A 15,212-nucleotide genomic window follows, 5' to 3' on the forward strand; every position below is an offset into this window, starting at 1 on the left:
CCACACTATAACTATGCTCTCCTTATGAAGACCCCCCCCCCTGCACACTATAACTATGCTCTCCTTATGAAGACCCCCCCTGCACACTATAACTATGCTCTCCTTATGAAGACCCCCCCTGCACACTATAACTATGCTCTTCTTAAGAAGACCCCCCCTGCACACTATAACTATGCTCTCCTTATGAAGACCCCCCCTGCACACTATAACTATGCTCTTCTTATGAAGACCCCCCCCGCACACTATAACTATGCTCTCCTTATGAAGACCCCCCCCCCTGCACACTATAACTATGCTCTCCTTAGGAAGACCCCCCCCTGCACACTATAACTCGGTGCGGAGAGGAAATAGGTATGTTTTCTTGCTTCCTCGCCTGCTTGGCCACCCTTTAAAAACGCTTGTTTGCTTTTACAACTGGGTCTGTGGGCACCTTGGGGAGGGCTGGTGCAGATAGATGGGGACTCCATTATTTGTTCTGCCTTTGTAACAGCTCATTTAAAACCACAAGGGCAAGAGGCCCCAAGACAGATGGTATCAACTTAAAAAATAATCAAGGTTTAATTTGACTCTGAATACTTCCCAATATAAGGTAACATTACACCATTGTGAATGTTCCGGAAGAGGTATCTGGAAGCTTTGAGGGAAGATGGCTGAAACTGAAAGAAGAAGAAATGGTTGCCCAATATTTGCTACATTTGCAGCAGTTACTTTGGCTACAAAAATGTCACTGGAGACAAATAACAACCATCCCAAACAGGCTACCTTAAACTGCAGAAACCTGCTCAAGGGTCTGAGCCGTGATCTTTCCTATTGTCATCATTGCGTGTAGTGTGAAATATATCAAGTCTTACCAGTCCAAGAAAGAACTAAGCCTGGGTGTGAAATTGCTTAAGCTCAGTTTAAGTCTCAGTGCAAGTCATACATATCACCCTCTCCTAGCCTCACCTTGTCTTGACTGCTGTAATGCTGCCGCTAGGAGCCTTTCCGCTCACATCAAAGAGCTGCTTAGAAAGGGTTACAGATCCCAGAGAAATGAGGAGCTGGCCTGTGTTTAGTGGGTTATGTGACTGAGTGTGGGAAAGTGGGCTAATGGTTTAGTTTAGGGGGAGACATCTGAGATGTACAATAACATGAACACAGTCTTGTGTTGGGTCTTGAATGTGAAAAATGAAAATCTATGTCTCAAAATAAGGCTATGGGAAGTTGGAAGTATAGACTCAAGCTGTATGACATGTTAGAAACATCATCTACAAAGAGCAGAAAGTTGCACAGTAGGGGAATTAACTTTATTTTATAAAAGAAAGGTTTGTAGAACAAGGCAGAAAAAAAAGAGAACAAACGCAAACAGCTATGAACAGAATCCAGGGACCCCCCACGGGTAGAGAAGGGGCCCTGTTACAACCCAATCAAAGAAGCAAGGGAACAAGACTGACATTGTTCCGATTGAAAGTGATTTTTACACTAGAAACATTAGAATAGGTTGAGCTAAATGTACAGTATGAGTCAGACAGGCAGACAGACAGACTGACAGACATAGTTTGTCTTTCACAGGAACCCAAACACAGAACCCCATACTAACATTTTATACATTGACAAGACAAACGAAACAGGAAAAAAAGTTACATCTCTACATTGATTGACCACTTTAAGTCCAGAGTCGACATGTTGCATGGGGCAATTTCAAGAGGGAGTTAGAGGTGGGGGTTGGGGAGAAGGAGAGAGGTCCCATTTTGTTTTTTATTTTATTGAAGTAACATCAAACCTGCGTGTGGAGGTAAGCATGTCACTGGGGAGTATGAAGGAAGCGATTCCCTTTAAAAAGGGTCTCCCTTAACCATATCCCCACTCGCTTTGTAATTCGCCTTGACAGTAAATCAATTCTCAAGCCTGGCCCCTTGGACTCCTACAACCCTGGGTCCTCCTCTCCCTTAACATTCCTGCACACATGAATCATTCCGACTCCTGGCTTCTAGAAGGCATTTCCTGCCCGCCCTCTACTCTCTCCTCTCCTTCTTTCTCTCTCTCTCTCCCTCTACTTTTCTCTCTCTCTCTTCCTCTCTCTCTCTCTCTCTCCTCTCCTCTCCCTCTCTTTCTCTCCTCTCTCTCTCTCTTTCTCTCACTCTCCTCTCTCTCTCTTTCGCTCCTATCTCTCTCTCTCTCTCCCTCTCTCGCTATTTCTCTTCTTCTATTTCTCTCTCTCTCCCTCTCCTTCTCTCTCTCTCTCTCTCGCTCCTTCTCTCCCTCTCTTTCTCTCTCCTTCTCACTGTTAGTGATTTCTCTGCTGAAAGTTGGGCAGGAACCTGGCTGAGCTTTGGTTTGGACCCAGAGGGGAGGAGGAGGAGGAAGAGAAGGAAGAGGAGGTCGAGGAAGAGGAAGATGAGGAAGATTAGGATGACACGGCATCTCAACACAGGGCCGTGGCAAACCAGGATGATTTTGTTGTTTTGTTCTTGCTTTATTCCCTATATAGCACAGAACTTTTAACCTGAGGCCTATGGGATGCCCATTTGAGAAGCAGACCTGGTCCTATGGTCTGATGGAGCTGACTGCCTGCACCATCCATCCATCCATCATCTATCCATCCATCCATCCATATATCCATATATCCATCCATCCATCCATCCCTCCATCCATCCATCCATCCATCCATATATCCATATATCCATCCATTCATCATATACCATCCATCCATATATCCATCCCTCCATCCATCCATCATCCATATATCCATATATCTATCCATCCACCATCTATCCATCCATCCATCCATCATCCATCCATCCCTCCCTCATCTATCCATCCATCCATATATCCATCCATCATCTATCCATCCATCCATCCATCATCCATCCATTCCTCCCTCATCTATCCATCCATCATCTATCCATCCATATATCCATATTTCCATCCATCATCTATCCATCCATATATCCATCCATCCATCCATCCATCCATATATCCATCCATCCATCCATCCATCCATCCATCCATCCATCCATCCACTGATTTAGCATTTTCTCCTCCACTCTGCAGTACTGTACATCAATAAACAGTCTCATTCCCAGTGTAGGCTGGCTGTAGTCAGTCGTAAGGGTGGGCTGTGTTGTGTTAAGGTTGAACAATACATTCTCTCTCATACAGACATGAGCATGCTTCCTTATTTTCATGTCATTTTCAGAGACCACTGAACACAGAACATCACAGCTTTTTGGAGAACGACGGAGAATATGACGTTCTACTTTTTCTTTTTGAATAAAACAACAACAGTCAGCAAGTCAAAGTTGAAGTGAATTGATGGCATAAATGTTACACTATGGGAACATAAAATGGCATTCATAAACTGTACAACGGTTAAACTTTCCCTCCCTTCTAGAATATTCTCTTACCCTAAATCTACTGTATACATATTACGTTCTGTCAATTGAGCAGAACCTGAAAACAATCAAAGCAGTTCCTTAGAAGTAAAAAAAGAAGGATCATTCTTCTAGTAAATCTTCTCTTCATGTTATATACAGCACGGTGAAACATACTTAACATTACAGATCACTTCACAAAGTTCACAAACAGAGAGTCAGTCTGGTGGCGGTTTGGGGTGCGGCTGCACTTCACTGAGACAGCGTCACATCTCAGGGCAGGGAGAGGACTGCCTGGGGAGTCCTAGTCGGCTCTGTGTGTGTGTGTGTGTGTGTGTGTGTGTGTGTGTGTGTGTGTGTGTGTGTGTGTGTGTGTGTGTGTGTGTGTGTGTGTGTGTGTGTGTGTGTGTGTGTGTGTGTGTGTGTGTCTACGTATGCGTCTCTGAATGTCGCAGTGTGTGATTTCCTTCATCTTCTGCCCCCTCTCAGATCATGGCTCTTATCACCAGCTGACCTTTGACCTGGTGGAGTGAGGCACTCTGCTCCGCCACTAGGCTCTGATTGGACAGAGACTCGTCCTCGCTGTCGATTGGCTCCTCTTTGACCTTTATGACCCCCAGGCGGTGGTGGGCCTCGACGATGGCGGACAGCTCCCCGAGAGAGCCGTTGCTGCCACTGCTGCTGCTGGAGCGAAGGGTGTGTTTCTGGATCACGCCACCAGGGGGCATCCTGTCCTCCTGCATGTCCATCCTCTCATCCTCCATCCTCCGGGTGTTGTCCTCCTCCTCCTCCTCTGACTCCTGCAGGTGTGGGTTGACCAGGGAGCTGGGCTGACGGAGTTGCTCGATGGACTTGGACAGCAGCTGCAGAGAGGTACAGCATCAGAGGTAATTTAGTTATGCTCAACAGACAGATTCATTATTATTTAAGTTTTATTATGAGTTTGAGCTAGCCAGTAGAGAGTAGAGTGTTCTGTGCAAAGCAGCACAAGTCAAATTCATCCAACATCACACTACATTTCCGCATAAATAAGGCTACACAGAGAATGCAGTCACTGGTGCTGGCTCCTTAAGAGCATGCCCCAGACAGTACTATGAGGCGCTGCTACGGGTTTCATGTCTCAACATCTAGTCAAGCTTTATTTGTTAGACCACAGAAAGTGGAGCAATCACTTAAACACCTTAACCCTTGACAGCTGGTAAGATAGCACAAACACTTTGGCTTAAGAACGTAGGCCTGGTATAAATATCTCCCCGGCAGAGAATTAGCCTCTTTATCTTGGTATTAGTCAACGCTTTTTATACCTCCCTCTAAAATCCTCTCTTAGCTCTTGTAAATGTCCATTAGTGATTAGTGGCCCCTATTGTTGCAGGTAAAACCTTACAAAATACCAACCTTGCAAAACAATCCTGCGCCATAGTGCTACTGTTATTCCTACCATTACTGGTGCTGCTACTGCTACCAATAATGCTACTACTGCTGCTGCTGTTACCACTACCGCTAATGCTAACACTACTGCTGATGTTAGCACTACCGCTAATGCTAACACTATTGCTGCTACTGTTACCATTACCGCTAATGTTAACGCTACTGCTGCTGCTGCTACTGTTCCCACTACCGCTAACGCTTCTGTTATTACTGCTGTTGCTACTGCTACCATGACCACTACTGCTACTACTGTTACTGTTACCACTAGCGTTACTACTGCTACTGTTACCACTACCGCTACTACCACTACCACTACCGCTACTACTGTTACCACTACCGCTACTACCACTACCACTACCGCTGCTACTGTTACCACTACCGCTACCACTACCGCTACTACTGCTACTGTTACCACTACCACTACCGCTGCTACTGTTACCACTACCGCTACTACTACTACTGTTACCACAACCGCTACTACTGCTACTCTTACCACTACCTCTACTACTGCTACTGTTACCACTACCGCTACTACCACTACCACTATCGCTACTACTGCTACTGTTACTGTTACCACTACCGCTACCGCTACTACTGCTATTGTTACCACTACCTCTAGTACTGCTTCTGTTACCACTACCGCTACTACCACTACCGCTACTAGTGCTACTGTTACCACTACCGCTACTACTGCTAATGTTACCACTATCGCTACTACTGCTACTGTTACCACTACCGCTACTACTGCTACTGTTACCACTACCGCTACTACTGCTACTGTTACCACTACCGCTACTACTGCTACTACTACCGCTACTACTGCTCCTGTTACCACTACCGCTACCACTACCGCTACTACTGCTACTGTTACCACTACCGCTACTACTGTTACTGTTACCGCTACCGCTACTACTGTTACCACTACCGCTACTACTGCTACTGTTACCACTACCACTACTACTGCTACTGTTACCACTACCGCTACTACTGCTACTGTTACCACTACCGCTACTACTGCTACTGTTACCACTACCGCTACTACTGCTACTGTTACCACTACCGCTACTACTGCTACTGTTACCACTACCGCTACTACTGCTACTGTTACCACTACCGCTACTACTGCTACTACTACCGCTACTACTGCTCCTGTTACCACTACCGCTACCACTACCGCTACTACTGCTACTGTTACCACTACCGCTACTACTGCTACTGTTACCGCTACCGCTACTACTGTTACCACTACCGCTACTACTGCTACTGTTACCACTACCACTACCGCTACTACTGCTACTGTTACCACGACCACTACCGCTACTACTGCTACTCTTACCACTACCGCTACTACTGCTACTGTTACCACGACCACTACCGCTACTACTGCTACTGCTACCACTACCACTACTACTGCTACTGTTACCACTACCGCTACTGCTACTACTGCTGCTGCTACCACTACCGCTACTACTGCTACTGCTACCACTACCCCTACTACTGCTACTGTTACCACGACCACTACCGCTACTACTGCTACTGTTACCACTACCGCTACTACTGCTACCACTACCACTACTACTGCTACTGTTACCACTACCGCTACTGCTACTACTGCTGCTGCTACTGCTACCACTACCACTACTACTGCTACTGTTACCACTACCGCTACTACTGCTACCACTACTGCTACTACTACTGTTGCTACTGCTACCACTACCACTACCGCTACTACTGTTACCACTACTGCTAATGCTACTGCTACTACTTCTGTTGCTACTGCTACCACTACCGCTACTATTGCTGTTGCTGCTGTTACCACTACCACTACCTCTACTATTGCTGCTGCTACTGTTACAGCTACTGTTACCACTACCACTACCACTACTGCTACCCTTTGCTACTGCTACTACAGTACAACTACTATTGCTACTGCTACTTCTACCCCTGCTGCTGCTACCTCTACTGCTACTACTACTACTGTTACTGCTACTGCTGTAAATTAATTGGGCCAATGGCTAAGATTCTTCTAAATAAACACAGAGCTCATCTCTGATTAGTGGACATTTATAACCTCCTCTTAGTGAGAGAGGTGCTTTGGTCTAAAGGATCTACTGTTATTGACCTGAGTGCTCACATCAGGGGTGATACGGTAGCTAGGGTTATTTGTTTAGATAACCATCCAATACCCTTTCCTCCGGTCAATCAAATGCAGCTTCAAGCTCAAGGAATGCTTGTGCATAGCTACAAATAACGCAAAACCTATTTTGAGCCACTGCATTCTTTTTTTGGGTATTGATTAAGAGGGACTAGAATCAGAACTAAGGAAGTGTTTTAAACAGCTTATGGCATCATTGGGAAGTTTGACTGGGGAGACTTAAACTGTGTAGTTAGGGGACTTTTGAGGCCCTTCCCTGTTAGTTTTAAGTGAGAGTTGCACGTCTTGTTGCTCTCAGATTCCCATGGCTGTTTGAGGGCTTGTGCATTGGGACAGATCAGTGTGAGAGCAACACAATGCTGCCTTTCACTGTGTCTCTCTGGCTGTGTCTCTGTATGTCCGCCACCTCAACCACTCACTTCCCGTGGCTGAATAATTGCACTCTGCCAATGGCGAGGTCACCACAGCCTGCTCACAGAAACACAAATATTGCCACAGAGGAACAAAAGCGTGTATTCTGGGGCCTTTTTTCATTTGAACTTGGCTGAATTGAATTTCACAGGGTTTGCATGCGAATGCCACTGATGCCTTAAGCTATGATAACAGAATTAGTGCTATGGGAAGCATTTCTTCCCCTATTTGAAGTCAGGCTCAACTTGTTTACTTAGCAGAAATAGCACAGGGAGGCTGAGCCGGGTAGAAGGGCTCTGTAAACACAAAGCAGCTACCACAGAAAGTTTGATAAGGCTAAATATAGCCTCAGAATTTGTGTGTATAAACTGCTTAAATTAAAATCCCCACTGGGCACACACTTGGGGATTTTAATGTATAGGTTGCATGTATTATTTACAGGCGATATGGGGTCCAGTTACTCTCCGGGGATTTTAGTGTACAGCAAAAGTACAGTAAAGGTCAGTTAGCTGATTGATGTGGATCAGTTTAGTTACATCATAATGAATGGACAGGGTACCTGATCCTAGATACACACTCCTACTCTGCTGCTGGTACTGTTTCTTACCTTATTGATGTGATCTAGATGCACTATTGTAAAGTGGCTGTTCCACTGGACGTCATAAGGTGAATGCACCAATTTGTAAGTCGCTCTGGATAAGAGCGTCTGCTAAATGACTTAAATGTAAATGTAAATGATCTGCTGCTGGTACTGTTTCTTACCTTATTGATGTGGATCTGCTGCTGGTACTGTTTCTTACCTTATTGATGTGGATCTGCTGCTGGTACTGTTTCTTACCTTATTGATGTGGATCTGCTGCTGGTACTGTTTCTTACCTTATTGATGTGGATCTGCTGCTGGTACTGTTTCTTACCTTATTGATGTGGATCTGCTGCTGGTACTGTTTCTTACCTTATTGATGTGGATCTGCTGCTGGTACTGTTTCTTACCTTATTGATGTGGATCTGCTGCTGGTACTGTTTCTTACCTTATTGATGTGGATCTGCTGCTGGTACTGTTTCTTACCTTATTGATGTGGATCTGCTGCTGGTACTGTTTCTTACCTTATTGATGTGGATCTGCTGCTGGTACTGTTTCTGCTTCTCCAGGAAGTGCTGGTGTTGCTGCTGGATGACCAGCTGAGCCAGGGTGCTCTGGGGCAGAGGGGCTGACTGGGTCCGGTTCAGGGGCCGGTGTTTGGGCAGCTTGGGTCTGCTGTTGGAGGAGGGCCTGTCCTTCATGGCCAGAGGGGAGTGGGGGTGGGCGGGCACGGAGCCTTGACCTGGAGGGGCAAGACGGCGGCACTAAGATTCAACGTTCTAAATCCACAGTAATTCCAACTCATTTAATTCATGATCTTCAGGACCACTTCTTCAACTAATTATAAGCAATATTTAATAATTCAATATCTCTCCCATTCAAAGTGGTGTAATTCGATTGCCCAGTAACCTGGTCAGATTGTAGTCTTGGACTGAAAAGTTCCACTGGGATTTTCCATTGAGTATGCTTTTTAGTCCAGGACTAGGCTTAATCAATGTCTGGGAAACGGGCCCTACATCTAGGTTTAAGTCTGTCTCAGTGTAAGGATAAGGAGTCACCAGAGGAGGAGAGGATCTTCTGCCGTCTTATCTGTTCCTTCTGAAGGAGGTGTTGGAGCAGGGCCTGATGGCTGGGGGACACCTTGGTCTCCATGGAGGTCACTGTGGGCATGGGCACAGGCCCCAGGAGCTGCCCTGGTAGACCATGCCTGACCTCCCCAGTCTTCTCCTTCAGCCCGATGGCAGCCTGAGAGAACACAGAGACACACAGAGTAGGGGCTTAGAAATACAACTGAGGACTAAAGTTCTCACAATATAATGGTGCTTCTATATATTCTATTAAGTTTCCATTCCAAAAAACTGAGAAGGGTTGTCATTTTGTGCAGTCAGTTTTTTTTCTGTATTATTGGCCAGAAACACTTGGTATAATTTTGTTTTCGACAATCACCTCTTCAAATGGTTACACTCTTTCTATCCAGCTGATGTACCAGACAGGTCTCAATGTAAGGAATGTGTCAGGGAGCTAAAAGTGATGTATCATGCACTGCTTTGGCCCTTATCTGGACTGGAGCAAGCTGTACTTGACCGGGCAGGGGGCCGCTGGGACGTTTTAAAAAGCTGTGATTAATGAGGTCATATTGCGAGAGATAAGAGGAGGCCTGACAACAGACTCTTAACAACAATATTTATCTAAGTGGAATAAAATAATCTGGGGTTAAAGGTCGTTGCCCTGCTGCCATATGTATAATCCTGACAGCCACTGATGCTGAAGTCTTTCAACAGCCAGACAAGGCAGAGAACGTCTCTCAAACTACACTTCCCTTTGTTTTCAGTGAAAACCTGACTTTGTTATCTAAGAATCTATTGCTGGGTAACACCTTTTTTGAACCACCTGGCTATGTACTACTAAAGTGGTTCAATTGAAAGCATTACAGAATGTTGTTCTACAAATAAAGACTAGTTGATAGCTATCTACGTAACAATGAAAAATCCTCTCTCTAATGGCCTGTGTTTGTGAGAAGGTGTAAAAGCTAGCCAGCTAGCTAACCAGGATCAGGTCATGGTTGCTGGTTGTACTAGCTAGCCAGGATCAGGTCATGGTGGCTGGTTGTACTGGCTGACCAGGATCAGGTCATGGTGGCTGGTTGTACTGGCTGACCAGGATCAGGTCATGGTGGCTGGTTGTACTAGCTAGCCAGGATCAGGTCATGGTGGCTGATTGTACTAGTTAATCAGGATCAGGTCATGGTGGCTGGTTGTACTAGCTAGCCAGGATCAGGTCATGGTGGCTGGTTGTACTAGCTAGCCAGGATCAGGTCATGGTGGCTGGTTGTACTAGCTAGGCAGGATCAGGTCATGGTGGCTGGTTGTACTGGCTAACCAGGATCAGGTCATGGTGGCTGGTTGTACTAGCTAGCCAGGATCAGGTCATGGTGGCTGGTTGTACTAGCTAGCCAGGATCAGGTCATGGTGGCTGGTTGTACTAGCTAACCAGTATCAGGTCATGGTGGCTGGTTGTACTGGCTAGCCAGGATCAGGTCATGGTGGCTGGTGGTACTAGCTAGCCAGGATCGGGTCATGGTGGCTGGTTGTACTGGCTAGCCAGGATCAGGTCAAGGTGGCTGGTTGTACTAGCTAGCCAGGATCAGGTCATGGTGGCTAGTGGTACTGGCTGACCAGGATCAGGTCATGGTGGCTAGTGGTACTGGCTGACCAGGATCAGGTCATGGTGGCTGGTTGTACTAGCTAGCCAGGATCAGGTCATGGTGGCTGGTTGTACTAGCTAGCCAGGATCAGGTCATGGTGGCTGGTTGTACTAGCTAGGCAGGATCAGGTCATGGTGGCTGGTTGTACTGGCTAACCAGGATCAGGTCATGGTGGCTGGTTGTACTAGCTAGCCAGGATCAGGTCATGGTGGCTGGTTGTACTAGCTAGCCAGGATCAGGTCATGGTGGCTGGTTGTACTAGCTAACCAGTATCAGGTCATGGTGGCTGGTTGTACTGGCTAGCCAGGATCAGGTCATGGTGGCTGGTGGTACTAGCTAGCCAGGATCAGGTCATGGTGGCTGGTTGTACTGGCTGACCAGGATCAGGTCATGGTGGCTGATTGTACTAGTTAATCAGGATCAGGTCATGGTGGCTGGTGGTACTAGCTAGCCAGGATCGGGTCATGGTGGCTGGTTGTACTGGCTAGCCAGGATCAGGTCAAGGTGGCTGGTTGTACTAGCTAGCCAGGATCAGGTCATGGTGGCTAGTGGTACTGGCTGACCAGGATCAGGTCATGGTGGCTAGTGGTACTGGCTGACCAGGATCAGGTCATGGTGGCTGGTTGTACTAGCTAGCCAGGATCAGGTCATGGTGGCTGGATGTACTAGCTAACCAGGATCAGGTCATGGCAGCTGGTTGTACTGGCTAGCCAGGATCAGGTCATGGTGGCTGGTTGTACTGGCTCACCAGGATCAGGTCATGGTGGCTGGTTGTACTGGCTAGCCAGGATCAGGTCATGGTGGCTGGTTGTACTGGCTAGCCAGGATCAGGTCATGGTTGCTGGATGTACTAGCTAACCAGGATTAGGTCATGGTGGCTGGATGTACTAGCTAGCCAGGATCAGGTCAAGGGTGGCTGGTTGTACTAGCTAGCCAGTATCAGGTCATGGTGGCTGGTTGTACTAGCTAGCCAGGATTAGGTCATGGTGGCTGGTTGTACTAGCTAGCCAGTATCAGGTCATGGTGGCTGGTTGTACTGGCTAGCCAGGATTAGGTCATGGTTGCTGGATGTACTAGCTAGCCAGGATCAGGTCAAGGGTGGCTGGTTGTACTAGCTAGCCAGGATCAGGTCATGGTGGCTGGTTGTACTGGCTAGCCAGGATTAGGTCATGGTGGCTGGTTGTACTGGCTAACCAGGATCAGGTCATGGTGGCTGGTTGTACTGGCTAGCCAGGATTAGGTCATGGTGGCTGGTTGTACTGGCTGACCAGGATCAGGGCATGGTGGCTGGTTGTACTGGCTGACCAGGATCATGTCATGGTGGCTGGTGGTACTCACGCTGATCTGGGAGGAGGTGGCGGAGAGGCCCAAGGTGATGTTGGGTAAGGAGGGAGACGTGTATAAGCTCAGAAGGTTGGACATGGAGCCCTCTGGACGAAATAACCTGGGCTGTGATGGCCAGCGCTGAAATGACAGGAAAGAGAGGGAGGGAGAGATAGAGAGAGAAAGAGAGATAGATAGAGAGAGAGATTTAGAAAATCAGACTATGGAACGTTTGAAAGAGCAACAAGAGCACTGTAATAACCATTAATGCACTAAGATGGATGCCGGCTCCCTGCAGTGTAGCAGAAAGATAGGCACTTTTACTGACGGATGATAAAAACGAGTGTCACTTAAAAGTGTGTCATCAAATTGTAGGATATTGTGAAAACAACATGATCAGGTATCGTTTAGCATCACCCCCCCCCCATCCACCAGAAATCTACCCTTCTCATCCAAAGATCTCTGTACCCCATCCCTGGTCCTCCCATCCTCCAGCCCCAGGCCTCACCCTCCTCAGGCTACTCTCTCTCCCAGAGAACATCAGTGTAGCTGGGGCATGCTTCCTGTACCCAGCAGGGCCAGCAGAGCAGCCTAGCAGCATGTGGTTCTGGAAGGGCCGTGTTTATCCTTCCAACCCCCTCTGTATTCAGTGACCTGAACAGGGATATCCGGCCTGTATTCCACCCCAGGGACCCGTTCCCTCTGAAAAAGGATACCTAATGTAACGGTGCACAAACACGACTTGCTTTTGCAACAGGCATGAGGCCTTCGGTTAGCCCCCACTAACAGTCCCGCCACAGTACGTTTCATGAGAGAACGCGTCTCAGCTTTGGGCTGATACAATAGCAATCCTGTGTGTTTATGTTGTTAGCATGTGGGTGGGTGTCTTTGGCTACCAGCGCCTGGGATATCAATTAAGCTCCACGGTTCCCCCCCTCCCCCCCTCCTCCACCCCAATGGCAGGCCTGTTACTCCCCTCTCAATGTCACTGGAGGTCCCTGAAAGAGTAAACATCGCTGGTTAAAGAAAACACAGCTGCTCTGTTAAAGATGGTTCAGAGATGTATCATATCTGCCACCCGCTAGAACGCAGTGTTTTGTGAGGCTGGGGTCCTAGGAGAGCCCCTGCCCCCGCTAGTTACTGAGTCATGAATCTATTGGGGAAGGCCTCAGCAGGAAGGGAACAACTCACAGGGCTGTGGTCAGACAGCTCAGTGACAGATATACTATGACACGCCAACAGAACGCTTAGTTTGGATTCTTTTAGACTGCTTTTGGAATCTTTTTTTGTTGTTGAATTTTTGGATTCTCTTTTAGCGTAGAGTAGCTAAATAGCTTGCACGATACGTGTAGAGCAAGGAAAAAATTCAAGAGGTATGAAAATTGTGAATCGAGATACTGGATGAGGCATTTTTTACCACAAAACCATAGGGAAATACACAGGGATCCAAGATGCTTTCTGCTCTGAGAATTTATAGAGATTGAATTGCAACAAAAATCTTGCTGCCAATATTGCCTCACCATAAGAGTTCATGCCATGGATATGCAAATGCTTTGCATGTCACCCATTATGAAAAAATAAAATAAGACATAAGAAGAAAAGGGAAAATAACTAGCAAGTAGAAAGAAAAAAGTAAAGCAGGTGTGTATTACGTATGTAGACATTATGGGAGAGCTGTGTCTCTTTACGCTCAGTGTGGGGAGTCATTTCTACTGGACTGTGACAGACTGAACGGTTAGAGACAGACGGCAGGGACAACTGGCTGTTTTCATAGCTGCACACACACGCACGCACGCACGCACGCACGCACGCACACACATACACACACACACACACACACACACACACAGGCAGACAGACCCCGTATGAGACATGACTTAAGAAGTTCGATTTTCACGATTCAGATTATTTATCTTGAACCCACTTGAATCAATGAAAAGTCACTGTAGTGTGTAGAGGATAAATACGAGTGGTCTGGCTACTGTTCTTTAGCTTTGGATGCTCTTTGGGGCTTAGACCGGGTCACTGTGAAGCACTTTGTGACAACTGCTGATGTAAAAAGGGCTTTATAAAATGGATTGATTGATGGTCTGGGTTCGAACCTCGGTTTTTGTGGTGGTGGGGAGAGAGGAGGGCCCGTTCTCGGCCCCCAGGGCGCTGGAGGCTCCGATGGGAGAGCTGGGTCCTGAGCCTGGGGCACTGTTAGTGGCTGTAGAATCTGTGAAGAGGACAGAGATCATGTTAGTGGCTGTAGAGTCTGTGAAGAGGACAGAGATAGTGTTAGTGGCTGTAGAGTCTGTGGAGAGGACAGAGATAGTGTTAGTGGCTGTAGAGTCTGTGAAGAGGACAGAGATCATGTTAGTGGCTGTAGAGTCTGTGAAGAGGACAGAGATAATGTTAGTGGCTGTAGAGTCTGTGGAGAGGACAGAGATAGTGTTAGTGGCTGTAGAGTCTGTGAAGAGGACAGAGATAATGTTAGTGGCTGTAGAGTCTGTGAAGGGGACAGAGATCATGTTAGTGGCTGTAGAGTCTGTGACGAGGACAGAGATAGTGTTAGTGGCTGTAGAGTCTGTGAAGAGGACAGAGATAATGTTAGTGGCTGTAGAGTCTGTGAAGGGGACAGAGATCATGTTAGTGGCTGTAGAGTCTGTGGAGAGGACAGAGATAATGTTAGTGGCTATAGAGAGGACAGAAAATAGACATATAGAACCGACAGGTAAACAAGCTCCTAACACCATAATGTGTCCTTTGGCTGCACCATCACAGCTGTCTCTGTCAATACAGAGTTATTCCACAGTAGAACCATATGTGTTGGCAAAAGTCCTCTTTTTAATTAGAACATACTAGTCTCTTTAATATAAAAAGGTGGATCGGGTGGATCAATAAACAACATACAAGTTGTACCCATCATTTCTAGGGCCCTCTTCTTGTAGGGGGTCATGACGTTGCTGTCTCTCCTCTTCAGCAGTGGACTACTCCTCCTCTCTGCTACCTTCTGCTTCAGTCTAGACTTCACCTTCAGGTTGGGCTCTGAGGCTGGAGGAGGACAGAGAGAGGAGAGAGAGAGAGAGATTATGGTTTAGTAATACTCTCAGGCTGGAGGAGGAGAGAAAGAGAGAGAGAGAGAGGGAGAGAGAGGGATAGAGGGAGAGAGAGAGAGGGAGAGAGAGAGGGTGAGAGAGAGGGAGAGAGAGAGAGAGAGAGAGAGAGAGAGAGAGAGAGAGAGAGAGAGAGAGAGAGAGAGAGAGAGAGAGAGAG

General features: G+C 47.1%; 1 protein-coding gene across 12 annotated transcripts in view; it reads right to left on the bottom strand.

Annotated features, from left to right (window-relative positions):
* Positions 1-1,264: 1,264 nt before the first annotated feature.
* Positions 1,265-15,212, bottom strand: part of hdac9b (histone deacetylase 9b) — a 214,233-nt gene continuing 200,285 nt past the window's right edge. For 9 of the 12 annotated variants that reach the window (XM_055904143.1, XM_055904142.1, XM_055904137.1 and 6 more), the window contains 6 exons: positions 14,850-14,990; positions 14,057-14,172; positions 11,970-12,095; positions 8,986-9,172; positions 8,452-8,669; positions 1,265-4,216 (listed from right to left, as the gene is read on the bottom strand). In XM_055904143.1, coding sequence (XP_055760118.1) covers positions 3,839-4,216; positions 8,452-8,669; positions 8,986-9,172; positions 11,970-12,095; positions 14,057-14,172; positions 14,850-14,990 — 1,166 coding nt within the window. In that variant the 3' untranslated portion in view covers positions 1,265-3,838. The remainder of the gene's footprint in view (positions 4,217-8,451; positions 8,670-8,985; positions 9,173-11,969; positions 12,096-14,056; positions 14,173-14,849; positions 14,991-15,212) is intronic. The other 3 variants (XM_055904138.1, XM_055904136.1, XM_055904132.1) reach the window with 1 other exon arrangement.

The sequence above is a fragment of the Salvelinus fontinalis genome, chromosome 38 (assembly GCF_029448725.1).
Source record: "Salvelinus fontinalis isolate EN_2023a chromosome 38, ASM2944872v1, whole genome shotgun sequence".
NCBI classification, from domain to species: domain Eukaryota; kingdom Metazoa; phylum Chordata; class Actinopteri; order Salmoniformes; family Salmonidae; genus Salvelinus; species Salvelinus fontinalis.